At 42.0% G+C, this 21,428-nt stretch overlaps 1 protein-coding gene across 5 annotated transcripts in view; it reads right to left on the bottom strand.

The window, feature by feature from the left end:
• ppp1r16b (protein phosphatase 1, regulatory subunit 16B) overlaps positions 1-21,428 on the bottom strand; it is an 80,146-nt gene that overhangs the window by 10,277 nt on the left and 48,441 nt on the right. For all 5 annotated transcript variants that reach the window (XM_053866971.1, XM_053866974.1, XM_053866972.1 and 2 more), the window contains 2 exons: positions 11,261-11,331; positions 1,131-1,276 (listed from right to left, as the gene is read on the bottom strand). In XM_053866971.1, the coding sequence (XP_053722946.1) occupies positions 1,131-1,276; positions 11,261-11,331 (217 nt within the window). The remainder of the gene's footprint in view (positions 1-1,130; positions 1,277-11,260; positions 11,332-21,428) is intronic.

The following is a 21,428-nucleotide window of genomic DNA, read 5'->3' on the forward strand; positions in this document are numbered from 1 at the left end:
TCAAATGAGCTCAGGCAGCAGTAAACAAGGGTGTAAACACCCCGAACTGCTTTGCTAAATCTGTTTATGGGCTTTTTTTATTTAATAGATGCAGCAGATTAATCTCCATTTCCTGCAGGAATTAAAGCTTGTCTAGCATGTGCTGCATGAACTTTGGAGTTCTGGGAGTTTTGTTTCAAACTTGGGCTCCACAGACAGGATGACGTCATCTTCATCACATCATCGGGACACAGGTTTGCCTCATGGGAAACTTGCGTCCTCCTCTGGGACAGAGGGCGGATGGAATGGGTTTGTGACTGGATATAGGGCGACTGGGCAACAGATGGATAAAGTGATGAGCTGGAGCATCCAAGTTATGGAGCTGAATGAGTGAAATGGCGGATGAATAAAGGGATTAGAGGAAATCACTTACGGTTGAATTAGACAACATAAAAAAGAATGGAAGGATCAAACAGGAAAATGAAGGAATGTCAAGATGGCCTGTGGTAGAAGAAATAAAGGACGGAATAATACAGTGAATGATAGATGGATGAGAATGACCTAACAAAAAGCGGATGATAGTTGTGTGGATAGAACAGAGATGGAACAGACAAGATGATGGAAGTTTAGGAAAGATAATTCTTTAAGGGAGGATGGATGAGCAGTGCTAATGGATTGCTTGATGGATCAATAGATGGAGGAGGAGAACAATGCTATGGAAGGTTGTAACATCTGGAAGTAAAGAAAGTATATGGCCAGGGTGGAGAAGGGAAGTATGAGTAAGGGCTGGGCAAAGATGGACAGAGAATGGGCATTTGAATGGAAGGGTGGCTTGGAAACCCTCCATCCTTCCTGTAACCAGGGCAACATTAAACGTCTGGGAGCACAGTTCAGCTGAACTGCAGCATGGATTAATTGAGTTTGGTGTTTCCTCCGCTGCCAAGAGCTTTTGCCAAGACATCTGCTGATTCAGGTGCCACATTAATCTGCATCTGGACCCAAAATGATTTAGGCTGCATCCTCATCAGCAAAAAGGGGTGGTAAAGACTATCCACTAAGCCCGTCACGTCTCTCCGGCCTCTGTCCCTCTGAAAAGTTCCTTCGCTGGTTAGACATGATTTCCGTTGCCCTTCGAGTGGGGTCTGTCTTACTGTGCAATGAGGATCTTAACCAGTCCTGCGTGGCCACAGGTGGCGGCGGCGTGCAGCGGCGTCCAGAGCTCATTGTCCTGAGCGTTGACACTAGCCCCTCGGTCCAGCAGGATCTTCACCATCTCCTCGTAGTTATCAATGCAGCACTGGGGTCAGATGAGAGAGGAGGAGTTACACGGAGATAATCCTCATCTTAATTCTGCATTTCTGATTCACACTTACATACAAGCGTCACTCCCAGTTTCAGTGCACATTCCTCTACAACAGACACCAGGACCAGAGTTCATCTGTTTGAGGCCATAACTGAGAAATAATCCCTAAAGAGCATTCGGCTTTTTTTTTCTCCCGCTATCGCACGCAAACACCTGCTGGTGGCACAAGGACAATTTAAGACTCATTAAACGTCATGGTCAGACTGACAGAGGTGAGTTTCTGAACAACAGGCACAGCGCCTTTGAGCAGTCCATCTCCTACAAAGAGTTATTCTGAAGACCAATTAGCAGAGAGCCAGCGCGCTCGGTGGCCTCAGCAGTTTAATCATTGCGGGAGAAGAATTCGGAGACAAACAAAGAATCAAACGGCCAGCAAATTCACTTTAGCTGCTCAACTTTGTTTAGCTCCAGGGCTGCTTCTGAGAGGAGGCAAGCAGTCGGTGCTTTTTCAATGAGGTTAAATCAAACTTGTACATTCAACTTTTTTTTTTTATCAGACGCACCAAACCCGAGGTCTGTGGGCTACAGCCAGTCCTGAAATCCCACAGTGCACTGCAACAGTTCAACTTATAAAAATGTAAAATCTGTGGAATCTAATGTGACATATTTACAAGCAAGTGTGATACAAATCCTCTTAAAACCAGTAAGAATTCTAGCAGTGGCAGTGCATTATGGGCTTTGTGTGAGCGCTACTCACCAGCCACTCATTAATTACCCACATTATGAAATATGTCATAGGCCAAGTATGATCATGTTGCGTGACAGGTGGAGCCTGCTGTAAACCTCACTGAAGATACACAGGACTGAGATGTATAAACACATGTATAAAACCGACGCAGCTCTTTGGGGATTGTCAAGAGAGACCAGTCGGGGGAAAAAGTGAAAACAATGAAATAAGAATTCCTTCATGGGACCAGTGTGATAGGTGAGTCTTTTTTCCAAGCTGACTGAAGTGAGGGAGAGGACTCATGCAAGCAAGGGAAAAGACAAGAGTCGTAGAGTTGGAACATTCAGCCACTGACAAATATGAAGACAAATCATTATGACCACCAGCCTTCTGCATCAGGATTAAGCCAAATTTTTTTTTTTTAGTTCATTTTTGTCTGCGACATGCTGAGGAAAAACATGTCACGCAGCAGCCTCGAAACCTGGTTCTCTAAAAGAGCCTTCACTCCCTGAAGTCATCAAGCATCAAGTGCCAAGGCCGCTCACACAAAGGTGCAGAGATTGTGTGTGGGTTGTGATATTAACACATAGAGGAAGAGGAAATGAAATTACTGGGCACATACAAGACCTGATGGCTATGTGCTGATACGACATGAACCTGGTGCTCTGAAAGATAAACCTTAAAACAGAAGAAGCCGATGAGTCTAATGAATATTCTGTTTTAATTACAGGCCTTTTTGTACACTGAGGACAAACATTTAACTAAAAACAAAGTGCTTTTTTCACTCCACGAAAATAAACAAAAATACAGGGAGAAAACACAAAGCAACAGAGAAAGTCACACTCAGTGACACCAGGTGGATTCTAAAACCTTTTTCCAAGTCTGACTCATGATGAATAAAGACCCATTTCACACACAACTAGATCTCTTTGTAGATGCTTGTATGACTCATATGCCTGTCTCTCACAAGGTCATCCACAAGATATTTTGGTGCGCCACTGTTGATGTGTTGACTGTAAATGTACAGTAGATACAAATTCATAATAAGACATACTTTTGCTCTTTTCCAAACAAAATAAATACACTGACAGTTATTTCCAGATGCACATCTCACAAGTAAAGTAAATTGAACTTCTGTGTTTTAACACAATTTTAAAACTGACAATTCAGTTTTAGCTTTCACGGGTTTATCTAGGTGGCATACTCACAGGACACCTGCATCACCTCAAATGGCATTTCTTAATATGGTGAAGCAGCAGCTAGTGCTCACTAACACCCTCCACACAACGCCCATTTCAGACACAATCTTTTCCTATCCCATTTTATTATGTAGCTGCATAATATCTCAGGACTCCTCAACAGCGTTATGTAATTTACTAACAAGATAAACTCAATTGTGTTGCATGCATGCGAAAAATGGGTGACTCTAATGAGATAGTCATGAAAATATTAACCTTAACCATAACAATTTGAATATGCTACATCTGATCCTTTAATAACCTTTAAAAATATTTTACACAAAATATAAAATACAATTGTTTACCTACCAACCTACCACCAACGTCGCATGGAAATGCATTCTAAAGCTTGAAGTTTAAAGAACAACTCTAACAAGTCACGAGTCTTAGCTTTATACAAGTCATTGTCAGAGCACTAGATGTCCCACAAGCAACTGATTCAGCTCTGTTGCCTCCAATGTTCTTCACAAAAAAAAGTTTCGGCTGTTTTTTAGCTGTACATCAACTGAGATTTTTTTCTGACTGTGTAGGATATTATTATATTATCTTTAAGATGTGATGTTAATCAGTGTGTTGAATTAGGAGAAGTGGTGTGTGTGACATGAACACTGCCGGGTTAAACATTTTGAAAATGGTTAATATATGGAATATATGGAATACCCATTCGAAAAGCAAGCATTGTCGGACAAATAAAGGACAGTTACCCACATTGCTCAAATATAGTCGCTGAAATACTGAAGCTAGAATTACATTTTAAACAATGTACCTTAAACTGTAACAATGAACCGTTCTCAAGTGTACCAATCCTGGTTATGTGTCACAAAAACAAGCGGGACCAGTGTTCCTCTGAGACCTCAACTGAACAGGTTAATTCAGAGCTGCAGCGCTGCAGAGTGATTGATTTGTGGCCCAACTGTTTTTCAGTCAAATACTCAGAGAGTAACAGACAGGAAGTGTCTGCAGCCTCTCGTGTCAACTCAGTCAAACCGACGGTTGATGAGCATCTAAAGATAAACTGACACTGAGTCACATCTTCCTTCCAGAAATCACACAGCTCATTACACGCTGATGCCAGGAGAGATTGAAGGTACGTTTCGATCGCATGATTCGGGGAAAACAAGCACCAGAATGACGAGAAAAATACACAAAAAAACAGCAGATAACTGCCAGAAACATCCGTCTCACCGACAGATTAGCCGACTTCTTTTACCACTTGGCGGTGAAATGACAGATGAACAAGCGCAATCAAAGAAAACAACCTACACAACAAAATGTTCTGAACCCACATGTATGACACACTAATGTCTTCGCCTTCTTTCCAGTCATAAACTATCCAGACACCTGCTTCACTTCTCCCTCCTCCTCCTCAAAACTCTCTTGCGTGGCAGCAGCACAATGCGACAGGTCGGAAAATAATGCGGCTTTCATAAAAACTGTTGACACTGTGGCGCTCACAAAGAACCGGGTTGTTTCCATCTGGCTGGAAAACAACGACAGTCGTGCCGAGATGTTTCTGTGGGCTGAGGATTGTGGTTTCTGGTTCAGTGTGTCTGGGAGGTCAAGCAAGGCGGTTCAATAGTCTCACATGTGGCCTTTCCTAAATGGTTCACTCCAGATATATTAAGTATGGAGATTTGTTTAAGGGACCTTATAACGCCTCTCCATGAGTTAAGAGTTATCTACTGTGCTAGCATCATGAAAACCCGGTTGTGGGTGTGGAGCGCCATAAAAAACATTTTCGAATTTGAAGCGGCCTGGAGGTCTGCCACTATGTCACGCATCTGTTGACCATACATACCTGCAACCCCCCTCATCTACGTGAGAGCTGACAGCCCTGTAAAAAACTTTGATGCAGTAAATTTGCGGAATATAGTGAAGGAAAACTGTAGTAGTTATCGTGTGCTGTCATTTCATTTTGAGTACAGCAAAATAGGCCAGTATCGGAGCGAGGACCGATGCTGGTAATGGTTTCAGGACATCCCTAAATAAAACCGTGGACATTATGGGAACATTCGTCTAGGAAACTACAAAACAAAAACTCAAGCATCGTCCACTGAGAGTCGTCACACTTGTCTGTTTCTCACTGATGCCAATCTCCTCCTCCTCATAACTCAGAGGAAGAAGTTCGCAGGAGCAGCAGTGTTGTTGGTAAACCGACAAAGATGTGATGCTGACGTGAGACTCAGGTCAGATAAAGTCCAGATGAAGGTGTGAGTGAGACGATGAGATCCTCAGATTAAAGGTGGTCAGAGCGAAAGCCCATGAGACTAATCACATAAGACAAGTTGGGATCGGGCCTAAGATGGATGAGAGTCTGGATAAAGGAGACAGAGCTTCTCACTTTTGGAAGTCATTTAACCGGACGCGCGGGTCAGTGACTGCAATTGTTGGAGTTGTCTGTCGATGATTCAGTGGTGGTTTTGAAGGGCTCATGTTCAGTGACTCCAGACCTCTCTGAGGACAATGGCATCTCAGCAGGTCAATAAAACACAATTTCAGAAAATCGCTTTGAAACTGTATCCAACCAAGAGGAAATGATGGAGAACACTGGTCATGAGTGCTGTGTCTTTTTCTCAAGTTAACCCAAATATATATGAAATTCAGACATTTTGAGGGGTAATTTTTAAAAGACTTCAGATTATAGATTTTAAAATGATATATTTGCAATTTGTTTGGGACCTACAGTATGTTGATAATTATTATTGACCACCATAATGCAAATATAACAAATTAATTTAAAAAAAAGAGAGACTTGATATTTCTCTCCCTGAGGCCTTTAAGAACCTCAAAAAACTGAGAAGCTTGGAAACCAACAGGCCGCATAGAAAACATTTCCACATAACACACAGAGGTCACAGTGGATGCTACAACAACCCTAAAATAGTTTGTGGATTGTTGGCATCTAATAGTTAACCACAGAGCTCCACATCAGGCACAGGGAGAGAGATAAGAAAGATTTTAATTTAATTCTCATAACCACAGATTAAAGTCAAGAAAAAAGAAGCGTAATTTTTTATAGTCTGCTTATAAAACTGACAGAATTTTTGTAATGTTGCCTGTAATAAAGTCCGTAAAACTTTCCATTCGCTGCCCGAACCCTACAAATTTGCATCACAGGAGGAGAGCAGGAGCCAGTGTGACCTTATATAGGCTATGCAACCGCAGCATTAGAAATGTCCAGCTTGCATGGAGCAGAAGCAAGAAGAAGCGCACAGAAGTGTCAAAAAGTGCAAAAAAGAAGCATGAAGATGTGTCAAAAAGAGCAAGCATGAAGAAGAAGCACGTAGAATTGCGATGAGTTGTGCAGTAAAAGACGTCGCTAAACCATCTTTCTGACGCGCCATACAGATTTAAATCTCTAAATCCACAGAATACATATTTATCTCATACTACATTATTTTATAGTGGCTTTACATTGGTCATCTTTCTTCTATAAGCCGTCCGTGATTTATGGAGGCGAAGCTTAAAAGCAAATTGACTGAGACTTGGTTTTCATCATTAAAAGAGAAGCAACATAAATTTTAGATTCATCACTGGAGCCTCAGAGTGAGAGGATCTGTCACTTAAAGGCAGAAGTAATGAGGAGCTGAAGAAGTCACTCAGACACTCGCCCTCGGCGCCACACACATCAAGAACCACGTCAAGTCCAAAAGTCACTGCATGAATATTCTATATCCAAGGTTGTGAGATCGCCACACCAGGTAGTTTAGAAACACTACTGTTAACATAACTGCAACAATGTTTCTTGTAAGGAGAGCACTCATCTATTTCATCTATTTCTATAAGTTAACAGAAATTATCAACAGGAGACAATGGAGATTTTCTTATGTAGCTCATATATTTCACATATGATGATGTGTGAAATGGAGTCATGAGACCAATCTTTGTGAGAGAAAGACAATAAACATTTGCGAACCCCTTGATGTTTGCACACACAAGTCAGGGTCGCCCTCGGTGCCCACTTGATGACCCCAAGCAAAAACAAAAATCTGTGTACCATGTGGTGAGTCGCCAAATTTGGGACAACATGAGGTGAATCCTGGAGCAACTGCTGGCACCGATGACCTTTGAGTGACAAAAATATCCGCACGTTGTGGCTGCAGTTTCTGCATCACACTGACATGTGCCACTGAACGATTCAGACAAAGCAGGAAACAAGAATTCCCTTGGAGAAACCCGTCTGCTGTCAGCTGAAGTCTAAATGACTGAAACTCAGCTTGTTCTCAGCAGTGAAGCCCAGAAGGGAGCAGCCAGAAGTTGACAGTGAAATATGACTATCTTTCTGTTCCTCCACTGGTGGGTGCAATATTGTCTTGCTAGAGGGATTTTATTCAGTCATTGGACGTGCAAATTTTATGATTGAATAGCATGAGATTTGTTTCACTAAATCCAGTTTGCCGTGAGAATTCCCTTTTTAAATTTAAATCAGTTTAGATTGAAAGTCAGATTCATTCTTTTTACTTTTTAATTAATGATCACAGGAAGCAATGACAGCACTTTGGCAGAGATCCTAACATTCTGAAGGTCAATTAAGCTTATTTATGGGGCTGCACCGATCGATTGGCTGCCCGACTTAATGTAGATCATATGACATCATCATGACCAGCCGATCAAATAAACATAAGCTGATTTTTTATTATGTATGTATTTATTTTAATATGATGCCATTTATATTTATGCATAATGAGAAAAGGTATTACTCTTAAAATAAAAATGACAACACAGAGCAGTTGTTGTGATTCTGCAGCCCGGCCAGCAGAGTAAACCTGAGGCTGCAGACATGAGAGCCATCCAGCGACGATGGCGATCGTTTTGGCAATGCTTCTCTCTCCAGGAAAATGACAGTCAAATAGCAGTTTGCACCCACGGGCTCATAAGCAACATTAAAACAAGACACTGGGCCTCAAATCACCGAGCCAAATTCTAACATTGCCTAACAAACAAATGCTAAGCAAACCAGGGCTAGCTTGGGTTTAAATATGACGCACAGACAGCGAGCACAAAGACAGCTATGCAAGTGAGAGTCAATGATTAAAGATTTGAGTGGACTGAGAGAGAGGAGTGCATTTCAAGTCCACAGAGTGTTTACATTGACACAGCAGTACTGGTGTCTTCATTGAAGCATTACCGGAGCACCAACACACGAAAACCAGAAATAAAATTCCTGCATTACTGTAATCTGCAGCCAATGAAGAGTGAATTTGTCTTTAAACTCTGTGTTGTGCGAGTGCCCAAGACCGAAAGGCAGAGAAGAAAGCGGTCAGTGCAGTGGCAGTGTCTGCTGTCGACGCTTTTAATTGGGCCCCAGGGCCCATTCTATAGAACTGATTCATCACTCTTGATTTCATTTGTGATCAACAACCATATTTAATTTACTTAAACGTAATAAAACCGAAACCATGTGAAAAACTGAATAAAAATCCGAAAAAATATACATAATAAAACCATGTCTAAATATCGTAAAATAAAAATAATATGTTTCATTTAAACTCCAAAGAAGACATAAGTGAAGTTTAAATAAAAGTATCGCCATAAAACATTCCAATTAATTTTCAAAACGCCTTCAACAGGTGCTTTCATGGACAGTTGTTATTGTTGGGGGCGCCATCACTTTCTTCATCGTTTTTTTCTTTTCAAGAACATGGCTAACGTATTTAAACTGAGCGTCTCGCGGCCCCCACAGCCCATAGGTGTAAAGCAAAAAAACTTTTAGCAGCCCTCAAGAGGCCACTCACAGCCCAACCATGGGCCCCGGCCCTATGGTTAAGAATCACTGCACTAAGGGATAATAACAGTTCAGTGTGTAACAATGTACGGAGGTTACTAAATGACCAGGCTTGTGGAGTGTGGAGCAGATATTAAGGTTGCATTCCTGCCGCAAGCAGTGTGTGTGTGTGTGTACGTTTGTATGTGTGTGCTCATAACTGTATGTTCAATCTCACTGATGGAGCTCACATCTATGGGCAAAAGGTGGACCAAATAGGTTCGACATCTCATTTCAGAACCATCATCACGACCACATTCCTCTCCCCTCTTCCTTCACTGTGTGTGTTTTCACACTCTTTAATCGCACATCATATTTCCTCTGTCCTGAAGCAAACAACCGAAAAGAGAGAGAGGTTAACAACGGCATCCTTTGACCTCCCCCATGTGTGCGCTTACAACTGTGAGTACAATGTGACCACCAGCGGTGCGGACGTCTCTTCTCAAAAACCTGTGTGCCGGCCGACCGCTCCAAATGGCAGATTACAATTTACACACACATTCACAGCTTAAAGGTCAATCTGATCTCATCGTCCCACGGCTGAGAAGACGCTGGCTCGCTGCCTGACTGATGGACTTCAATTTTCTCGTCTACACTTCATCCCGCTGCCTCCCAGCAGGAGGCCGAACGCCAGCCACGGAGGGAAAAGAGGCAGAGCACACCAAAGAGGAAGAACGACACACATGGAAATAAACACTGAACACAGGCTTCCTCTGTCCGCTGACTTTAAATCATGGCAGCCAAGACCATTGTCAGATGCATCTGTGCTCAGACTGTTATTTGGTCATTACTGGCTCATTATCACGCTTGTTTTTGTTTGTTACTCAGACTATTATAAACGACCAAAACATTATTTCTAGGGCCAATTCTCAGATCTCCATGATCAACTCATTTATGAGCAAGTTCATCTGAATATGATACAATACTTGACAACACAACACAAAAAGTGTTGGTTTATTAATAAACAACCAGTCTTCTTCTTCAGTGACTGAAGAAATAGATTGAAAATACATACAATCCAAAAGTAACACGGATCATGGGTCATCTAAAAAGACAGAAAATACAATACACTGCCGCTGTCTATTATGGGAGTTGTAGCGCAGATTTTGTCTCCAAATGTAGTTGAGCTCACCAGACATGCAATAAGAGCACCGTCTAATTTTGCCTTCCACAGTGGAATGATGGATTTCTAAGTGAAGACACCATTTTTAATTCATTGCTCGGATGACTGCAATCACTAATACACACAGACTCTCACCTCTCCACAGTAGAAGACCTTTACGTGGAAATCAGACCCATCAAACTCCCTGACTCCACCACCCACACACCTGTTTGTGTGTAAGAGAAAGTCAACAAAAGCCATGCAGCTTCCCTCCAGATTAAGAGGGATGAGTTGTAAATGTCAATCCAGATGAGTGATGAGCGAGAGAATCACTGTAGACATCGGAGGAATTCCTTCACACGCTCTAGTTTTGATGATAATGTGTGGTGTAGCTTTAATGAACAATTTCCACCTAAACATTCGGTAACCAACTTGTTTCCTCCATGAAGCAAAGCTCATCAAAAAAAAACTCATCTGCACCAGAAACTCGATGTTTGAGCTCATCCCAGGACACATTTAATAAGCGGATTTTAAATTAGGAGTTTGATTATTTCAGTTCCATCGGCAGGAGTGAATATTAGATCTTGCTGCGCTGCAGAAACACCAGGGGCAGGAGAAATGTTTGTCCAATAAACTTCAAATTTCAGTTCTTGTACTTTCATCAGCGAGTTTGTTTCTCAGTGAAGTGCAGAACTTGACAGAGCAGAGGGAAAACACTAGTTTTAGAAGACGTTTCGGGGGAAGGCCATTTATAAAAGTTAGTCCTCCTTTGACTTCCAGTAAAAGAGCAGGCTCACGAAAAGTTCTCGCAATAACTCAGAGGGTAAAACACACTCCTCTCCGTTTTTTTGCAATCGTCACATGACTTCAATGGTCCAAATAAATTTTACATTTGCTAGTTGAAATATTAAACATGGTAACTAAATAGGCTTTATGAAGCCAAGCTCGCTTCTATGTTGCGTGCATGTTAATATTACGATGGTCAAAAACAGTGTCAGCTTCTGAAAACGGCTATATGGACAGGTATAAGCTGACCAACTCAGTCGAAAAGAATGCTTTCAAGTAACCACAGCTCTAGTTTGACTCCTTACTACAGCGCTCTGCATTTTGATATGTTTGGCACTAGTGGCGGGTTGTCAAAACTCACCTGGTGCAGAGCTGTGAGACCGTCCTCGTTGCAGAGATCTGGACTCACGTTGTTCTTCAGCAGGTAGCGGACTAGAAAAGAGAGAGACAATGACTGGAATGAGGAAGATTTTTCAGGGTTTGTCCATCAATAATTGGCATTGCGTTTACCCGAGCTTAACAGCGACACTCCCTGGGTCTGGCCCAGGGCCTCCTCTGGCATCAAGAAGAGGATTTTGGCTGCTTCTAATCGTGACCATGTCCTTTACATCGGTCCACAGACTTCACAGCCATAGCCACCTTCATCCAGTATTGACAGAGAACAGCAGCCTCAGAATGAAAGCCGCTGCTCCTCATCCCCCGCTGAGATGAATATATAAGCTTATCAAGATAATATGACCCATAGCCTCTACTTCACTCGATTTCCTTTGAAGTTCATGGTAATAACCGTTCCAGAGGGTGTTACTGAGCCTCAGCTTCCTGGCCACAGGAACATCCTCCCTGATTATAGAGATGCTCCCCATTGTCCCGCCATCCATTTCAGTTGTTCGACCTCCAGTGACAGGTGCACTGATAACACCGTGTTCAGGGCTGTTAAATGTCTCAACACTATACTGTCAATCATCGCCGGGAGACGAGGCTTCACCTTCCCTGACACACTACATCAAGACTGCAGTAAATCTTCTGACATTCAGATCGGTCCCAATTGACAACGAGTTGAGGACAAAACCTCCACTGACAGCTGCCATGAGCCAGTGGTCACGATAATACGCCTCATCTATGCAAGGGTCCCTTTTTTCATCAACGGCGACTGGCATTAGCCAGTGAATCTGAATACGTCGGCAGCTTCACCACAAGAGCGTGCATGGCAGCAAAAGGAACGTCTGAATCAGACAATACATGAAAGGCTTTTAGTGAACCCGACAGATGCGTAAAAAGGCGACAGCTCCAGCGACCATTTCGTGGATCCTAAATGAAGACCGGCGCTCCACTTCAGGAACACTTCACCAGATGACGGCACCTGATTCACTCGCTCCATGGGGTGCTCCATTCCTAAGGCATGCATAACCAACGCAGCAAACAGATGCAGACTGCATATGTGAATTCATTGAGACTGTCATGTTCGAGTCCCCTACTATGGTACATGACTATGATAGGACAGATATACTATGATTAGTCCCCAATAGAATAGAGTTAAACAGTGACCATAAATGTCAAATGAAGACATCATTCAGTTCCACTTGAAAGGTGCACTTTCAGTGGCAGACTGGCCAATAAATCCTGAATCTACTGCATATTAAAATCAGCAAATCCGTTTGGATGTTGCATAACCAACCTCGGCAATATGACTGAATCGAGTAGGTGGGTTTTTGTTGAGCTCAGTGATGTAATAAGATATTATTTGTTTGCTCGCATCGCAGCCCAAAGAGATAAACCCACCGTAGGAAACTAATCACTTAAATGTAAATCCAGCTGGAACCGTAAATCTCGTCGGTGTTACGTCACACTCCAAAACTCCATTATCATGTGGTGTTTTGGTCATGTGGCCTATTTACTGAGGGACAAACAAAAAAAAACTTACTGAGCAGATGATTGGGCTCATGGGGCCAATAGTTTTGGAATTAAGGGTTGGAAAAAAAGCTTTCAGCTGATCAGATTCATGTTCACTTCAAGTACAGAAATTACTACAGACTGAAACCTATTAAGGATCTGCCCAGCAGGGAATCACAACTCACTTGGCTAGAACCTCCATAGGATCTTATAAAAATAGTGACGGCAGCATTCAAATCTTTTTTCATTTTTACTGTACTTCCAGGGTAGATAAAGGGCTGCAATCCTGCCTCTCTGATCTGCATTGTTGACCCACCAGTGACAGACTGAGCTATATATTTTAACGCAACTGGAGTGGCGGGTGAAAGTGAAAGTCGCATTTACTGATCCCAATAAAAGCATCAATTTTCCTTATTTCAGAGCAATTGCTTTACTAATGGCCCTAATGGGGTAACAGCAATCTCTATATAAGACTCACTAAGTACGTGTGTCACAATGACTCGCTACAATGAACTACTTTTATTTTACTTGAAAGGAATGTGTTACTGAGGCAGTGAAACCTAGTCAAGATCACGTACGATTCACTCCGTACACACTCCAACAGTGTGCTTGATTTTGTAGCCACCAAAGGGAGTCATGGTACTTGAGTATTACAGGTTAAAGTACAGACCAGTAAGACAGCTTACCAACCTCACACAAGAGCTTGCAAGAGGTAACACATATTCTGGTATACACAAAATGTGGAAAACACCATCCAAAATGGTCCCAGTGGTGTTCTGTGGTCCATTATAGCAGGTCAGGTCACAGCACATATTCTATTTCTTGATACTGATCTGCTCATTGTTGGGCACGGAGGTCATCATCTTGTTCTCTAATGATTCACTAAAAGCTTCTGAATGAATGACAGCCAGTACAAAGCACCCACATTTCAAGGTCTAAGAAGTCACAACTTAATAGTTTCATGGAAAAAGATGAGCACAGAAACGAAATTAAAACAGCCCGTACGTTGACGTGCCATCCAGCTCAGGCAGAGGAGTCATGTAAAAAAAAGAAAAGTAACATTAAAATGCAAAAGATCTGAAGTGTTTAATCAGTTAGTTAAACATTGAAAATTTTGTATGATAAGTAGGATATTGTATTTTCTCAGTTAAACAAGATGATTCTGATGCGACTCTGCCGCGTCAACTGCATCTAAGCAGGGTACTTGTCAACATCCTGCCGTTAGAACGTTTGATTACATCACAATCTCCGCCACATCAGGAACACAGCGAGGAGCTGTTTTTAAATTACACCAAAAAGAAACAAGCCACTGCCTGGAGCAAGCGAGACGACGCGCCGCTGCTCGCTCCCTCCGCAGAGATTAAAGCAGAAGAGAAATAAAAGATGAAATATTAGCAGAAGATCAAAATCCAAATGCACCATGTTGCTTGTTATTTGAGCGCCGTTTTGTGTTGAGAGTTGCAAAAGCAGCGATACACATTGGTTTGCGTTTGGCAAACGGATCATATTATGTTACCGTTTTATGAAGCCAAACAACAATTCAAGGCATGCAAAGGTAACACCCACATGGCTGACAGGAAGAACATTTTTAAGCTCTTCATCAGACTCACTTAGTCAGAAATTATTTGCATTTAAAATTTGACAGAACTTAATTATAATTCCGTGACGTCTACTGTTAAAGCAACCACTCATATGACCATGTAAGGTTTTAAGCGATATGTTTCAAAAAGGGCGCTTAATATTTTTGGGGTACCCTGGAGCATGACTCTGGGCTAAGACAATTTAAATTAAACCAAATAAAGGTCATGCCGGCACATAATTGCCGGCAAATATAGACTTTATTAAAACATACCTACTTAACTAGCGCAGTCATCGCAAACATGCCAAACGTGTTCTGATTGTGAGAAAAAATGCCAGCATATATAACAAAACACAGTAATATTGCAGTAGCACTTGAGGCTCTGAGCTCTGAACAAAAGCTGCATGTAATATAGAGCCAAGGTCCCAGAGGTGCAAAAAAAAAGCTGCAATCAGATAAGAAATCAAATTTTGTTTGCATGCGACACTCCATATTTTAGACGAATTGAAAACAAGCGCAGGCTGGCAGTCCCATAGTACTAAAAATAAATGAAGAGCAGCATAAGCACTTGCCACTATTTATTTCCGTGCGCCTGTTTGTGATTTAGAATCATTGTCGTGCATCATATCATATTCATGAGGCTTCAGCACTCTGAAACATTTGACAGTCAATGAGCGGAATGAATTATGTCGAGTCGGACGTCGCAACATAAACATCATCTGTTTGTTGGACTCAACAGAAGCAATCAGAAGGTGAGAGGCCGCGTTGTGTCGCTCCTCGATTCGATTACACATCAGGAAATATGAGACGCGTTTGAGTCGCTGAATCCAACTGCCGACTCATCTTATTCATATTTGTCAAGTGTGTTGATGAACAGCAGCGACTGTGAGCAGACGCTGGAGGGAGAGTTCGAGACGTGCGATATTGCTCACAAGGTTGAATCTAAAGAATCAATATGCCATCAAAAAGGGCTGCCTCTTCATTTGTTTTATACTCAACAGCCATCAGGTATACAGCCTTTCACACAAACGCAATGCGTATGTATCATGAGAGCGATCCAGTCCGGCAAATACTGAGGTCTGGTCATACATTTAGCTCATCTTGTCTTACTTGTATCATCGCTCCTGCCTATAAAAAGAATGTATTGCAGTGTAGATGTGTCTTTGTGTCCGGGTTTAGCGAGGATTTTTCTTGTCCTCAGTTCAGACTAAAGTGTAGAAGAGTCTTGAAATAAATCAGACAAAAATAATATATGGGGATAAATCGGATACTCCACCGATCTGCAGCGGCAATCCAAGTTGCATCACATAATTCTCACCAGTGAAATGAAGAGATTCCGCTACATGTAAACAATCGTGGCGGCTACTGCTTAAAAATATCCATTGTTGTTTTCAAAAAATCGTCGCAGAAATCCTGAAATGCAAAATGAACACAAAAGAAACCGACTGCTAGAAGGGCCTGAGTCTGCAAATTATATTCCATGAAGTTGCCATGGAAAACAGCAGTAGAAAAGCAGGTAAGCTCAAGTCGTCTGGCCTTAAAGTAAGGTGTCACATTTTCAGTGCAAGGTGACCCCAGGACACCAGGATGTCGTGCTAGTATCTGTAGAAGCTGCTGTGCATCCTCCTTGTGCACCAGCTTGCTGTACCGAATCAGATGTGTCACACATTCAGCACTCTGTTGAATCCGACTGAATTTGAAGAACAATGGCTTCAGAAGACGCACAGAAACGGCAGCAAAACTATAATCGGCACATGGTTCTAATGTTATAGGTGATGAGAGCATGTGCTCACTTGGGATTGTTAACCATTACATTTTTTTGGGCAACATATATCACACATTTTCATAGGGCGACAGACCGCATCTAAGTCACAGATATGATGACAAAATAGTCATTTCAAGAAGTTTCACATTCATTGTTTTCCAACCAACCAGCTTCCACGTTATATAAAATGCAGAGATACAGCATGTAAAGGATTTGTTTACGCAGCACATGGCAGCTAAATAACAACACCGGCCGATCGATGAAGAAACAATCTGGTTTCAACAAGAGATAGCACTCATTAAAATCACAACAACAAACAATCCTATACAGGCTTCTCTGATTAACATTACCTTCAATAACCAGTAAACACCCCTGACACATTAACATACCCAACAAAAGGCAAACACATAAAACACATTAAAGTTGAACGAAGTGAATTTAGTTCTCTAATTGCAGAAAGAGATCTGGAGTTGATCTGGAAGGAATAAAGCGCACCGATCATTAGTAACAACGTCTGGAACAACAACCAGGAGTTTCAGATCTCGCCGACTGCTCCTGTAATCAATTCTGCTCTGTAATTTAAAAGCAAACAAGTTAAACTTTCCATGTACCATTGAATTACAAGTCAATACATCAGATTATACACCCAAGTTTCAAATTCAAACAAACTGAAACATACCATAATACCCTCTTTTTTGATGTCTGAGGAATAGGGATGCTTCAATCAGGATTTTTGCGGCCGATCACCGATACCGATCAGCCAGAGTGACGATCACTGATACGGATCACAATGATGAGACCTTCTGTGTACATGATGTGAAAAAATGAACTTTAAATCATTTTAATTCATACATGTTTTTGTATACCTCTTCAAGGTGGCACAAATAGAAAAACCTTGCAGAATGCAGCAACTATTCTGTCAAAAGAACGACTGAAAAACATTGAATTTGATGTGAGACGTCGCAGGAGAATCTCTAGAGACTGTGCTATGTCCGTGAAGTATTTACATACTGTGTAGGGACTCCGAGACAGAGACCACTGCATTTATGAAAGTCTCAGGTGGCTAACGAACGCTGCACCTGACTCCAAATCGGCGACGGATCCGGTCGTTTCCGTTTCTGTCTCCGCGTTAACAACACCTGAGAAAGGCTGGTCATCTAGCTCAGTGAAATAAATAATTATTTCTTATCATTATGAATGTCACGGTCGGACGGCGGGTGTTGCCAAGCGTCAGCTGCGCTAACAGCCTGCTGCTGAGGAACCAGTGGTCTCACTTTCATGAGCCAGAAAACTCTCCGTTGCTCAGTCGAGTGCTGGCGCTTGAAATGGCATGTTTAATTTTAACACGCTTCCCTGCACAGCATTTTCCCGTGTATGTGCAGCAGGTTGCAAACTTTACATGACAGATTGAAAGAAGCTCCACAGTAGACATGCTGCTGCTTAGTGAGCAGCAAGTAGAGAGGAGCGGACGCGTCGTGATCGGTTGTTGTGCTCGGCAATGACAGGTAGTGACTGGCATTCACCGATCACTCTGAAATCGGCCGATCATGATCGTGACCGATCGATCGGAGCACCATCCCTACCGAGGAATATACTGTGCATGGAAAAGTCAAATATGCATCAGTTCATTTTCAAACATGAGCCACAGTCACTGCAAAAAGACAGTATATCTTACACTTCTAAATTGGCATCTAAAATTCAGTGTAGCTGGGCTACTGTGGCTGCCAGTGTTGGCGAACACTATACGTTGACGCACGGGCTGGTCTTTGGACATGCCTGATCAAAGGGCATTCCACCAACACAAAGAATTCAAAAGAACAGTTTTCAGCGCAGCAAAATAACTCAAAACTGCATGTGATTTCATATGCACTTCCAGGTATAGATGATTATTTTGGAGTTTCTGTTTACCATCTGGATCTTGTAATGTTCATTACTCTCTGCAATGAATCATGAGCTCCCTGTCATTGCCATCAATGACACCCCATGGACCACGATGTTTGCTGACGATAAAGTGATTTGTAGTGACGGTTAAGATGAGCTGGAGGAGATGCTGTTCTCATTGTGAGTGACTAAAAAGGTCAGGATCGGAAATGAGTATATCATAGCTCATGCTCAAAACATTGGAGATTAGTAAGGGAGACTTTTGGCTAGGACACATAGGGAGGGGAGACGGGGAACATGTAGATCAAAGAATGTTAGCAGGAATGAGCAGGTTCATGGAGAATCAAGAATTGCAGCATTGAACAGTATTAATGATCAGATGGGCCAGAACTTTATCAAATCCATAATTTAAGCACACCCAAATTGTCAAGTGTTTTGACAATACAGCTGCCACTCTGTTCAGTAGCAGCCGTGTTCAACGCTCATGTTGCCTGCTATAGGCAAGCAACAGATGACAAAATACTCAAGTGACAGAAAACATGGCCCTGGGGGGCTGCAGTACCTCACTGAGAACAAACAGTTGAATTCAAAGGTCAAAACAAGGTTGTCTGGTTCATATGCCGCGTGTCATGTTTGTGGCAACATTCTCAGAGGAAAAGGAAGAAGCTGAGTCGATCTTGTCAGAAGTCAAGATAGGCCTTCAAATGAACCCGTTTGTGCACATTCAGACCAGCAGAGAGATCTCACAGGGTCACAGTCAGATAAGAAGGAATGTACCAGGACTGTTCTGACACTGATGGAAAAACAGTGACACTTCTGAAGACTAACGGCAGACACCAATTTACTGTTTTCAAAATCCTCAAACTTCTCCTGAAGTTCCAGAAGATGATGTGCAGCGATTGCATCGAGCATGACAAATGATATGAAACAAAGCCACGACAGAACAGACCAGTGGGCTATTCTGGGTTTTTAACATGCAAATTGCTTTTCTTTTCAACAACTTTATCTGTCCAACATTTGTCAACTTGTCGCTGGCGAGCATGCCACTAAATTACTATAGTCATTAGGATTTATCCTACAGAAACACTAGCACTTTCAGGATGCTGCAATGAATCACTGTGAAGTGGGCTCACCACCAGTGATGAAAACATGCAGGTAGGAGAGGAATCACTCCGGGAAGTGCTGATGAATGCGGAGATGGAACATTTCTTTGATGATAAAAAAAAAAAAAAAGAAGTAGAAGTGTGCTGTTCAGGTGTATATCAGAGTAGTGAGAGTAACTACACAAAAACAAGAGGTTCAACTGAATATGAGATATGTGGCTGGCAGCTGGGAAGGTTGGTCTCACTCTTGGCTCGCTTTACCTTTTCGTGACTGCAACTTCATACTACATGTTTTGATTATAAGGTTGTAAAATTTCACCTTGTTTTGATTTCATCCCACCACTTAGAACGATTGAAGTGATTTGACGCATGCAAGAAAAAAACATTGAAACAGGCGCCCCGTACCAAAACGGATTCCCATCAGTCTGCTCAGCTCCCTATGCGGTGTGAGCAAACACACAACTAGATTAAAAAGCCATTGAGGACACGACAAGTCGTGCCACGGGGAGCAGTTCGCAGCCCGCCAGCAACAACACAGCAGAAACCTCATACTTCCTGGGCAGGCCCCATGAATTCCAACTCAGGGAGGAGAGAGAGGACTAGATGCTTCCCAAAAGATAAAAGATCCATCAACAAACAAGGGTGCAGGAAGAGCAGCACGCCCTTCCTTCCTGTTATCTGACTGACAGCACGGCGGGACGGTGAGTGACAGCAAAACACATCCAGTCGGAAGGGAAAAGAGTGTTTATGAGTGGGGTTTTAAAAGAATATCTTTTAAAAAATAACATTATTTATTAGGGCTGAACGATTTTGGAAAATAATCAAATTGCGATTTTTTTCTCTCAATATTGCGATTGCGATTAAATGTGCGATTATTTTTCAAGGTCTTCTTCTCATGTATTTTACAGCAAACACAACTAATAAATCAATCTGTATTATAATACACCATACGTGATTCAGTATATATATAATTGTTCTTCCTTATAGGCTATTCTTATGTTAAGATAAAGGCAAATGAAGCATGGATTAAAATGAAAGATGGTTTATTTGTCTACTTCAGTTTCAACTGTAGACTTACTAAACTGATAAATCACACAAACTAAAGTGCATATTACAACAATAATGCAAACCAATATGTGGCTTTACCACTCTAACACGTCCAACTCTTCATGTAAACGTAGATTGCACTTTTTAAGCACTGTCTAAACATAAACAGCCCATAATTAGTAATAAAAAAGCTGATTGGACAATAGACGTCACATGACTACCGGGAACGCACATGGAGTAACAGGCACGTATTGCCGCCACTTCTACGAGTGCGCATCAGTTTCATTTACAGGTGCGAGAAGAGGTGCAAAAGGGTGCACGCGCACACGGATCGTGTTCTACGAGTACGTGGAGCTTATGCACCCGTTTTGGCGGTGGTAGAGGTGGAAAACTTAGCAATGTGTCACAACTGCAGTTTCAAGAGCTCGTGTTTCCACTTGTATCTGTGCACTTAGAAAATGAAGGCAAATTTACTTTTCGTGTTTGTATGAATGTAAATCTTTTTACACGCACGTGCCACGGGGTTTACGGATGTAAATGTGCACTTACGCGTATGTGCCTCTGACGCATGGATATGAGTCTTGTGTTACGGGTATGTGCCACTTTTGCACCCATTTTACCTTCATAGGCTAAAGCCGTAATTTACAGCTCAATGGCTAAAGCTCACCTTTGCGCTGCGCCACGAACGTGAAAGTCACGTGACCGGTCAAATCGCAGCCTTACGGTTAGAAAATCCCGTTTTATCATATTGCGATATAATCGCAAATGCAATTAATTATTATTTATACTATTATTTATATCTATATTATGTTGGGGAAGCACATCAACCAGAATGAATCATATGTGAAATACTACTGATTATACAGTCACCCTCCGTTTTAATGACTGGAGGCTACATGCGTGTGAGAAGAGCCGAATTGTGAAGCGTTTTAACAATACGCTGAGCAAAAAAAAACCAGTGGGAACAAAATTCGTTGACATTTATGATCTCTGCTTTATTTTACAAAGAAAAACAAGTTGAATCTGATATTATTTAAACTCATTCAGGCTACATAAAATTACTTGGCGGGTCAAGGTTGGCTCTTGGGCCTTGGGTTTGACACTGGTGTGTTTGTATTGAAACTGATGACATGCAACCAGAGTGATTTGGGTCTTAAATGTTGTGCGCTGCTGAAACAACAAGAGCATGGTGGCCTGGTGACCACTGGGGAACATCAGGACGCTGCCGACGACTGACATCAGATAATCACTCCAAAATCCTGCA

The sequence above is a fragment of the Synchiropus splendidus genome, chromosome 6 (genome assembly GCF_027744825.2).
Source record: "Synchiropus splendidus isolate RoL2022-P1 chromosome 6, RoL_Sspl_1.0, whole genome shotgun sequence".
NCBI lineage: Eukaryota > Metazoa > Chordata > Actinopteri > Syngnathiformes > Callionymidae > Synchiropus > Synchiropus splendidus.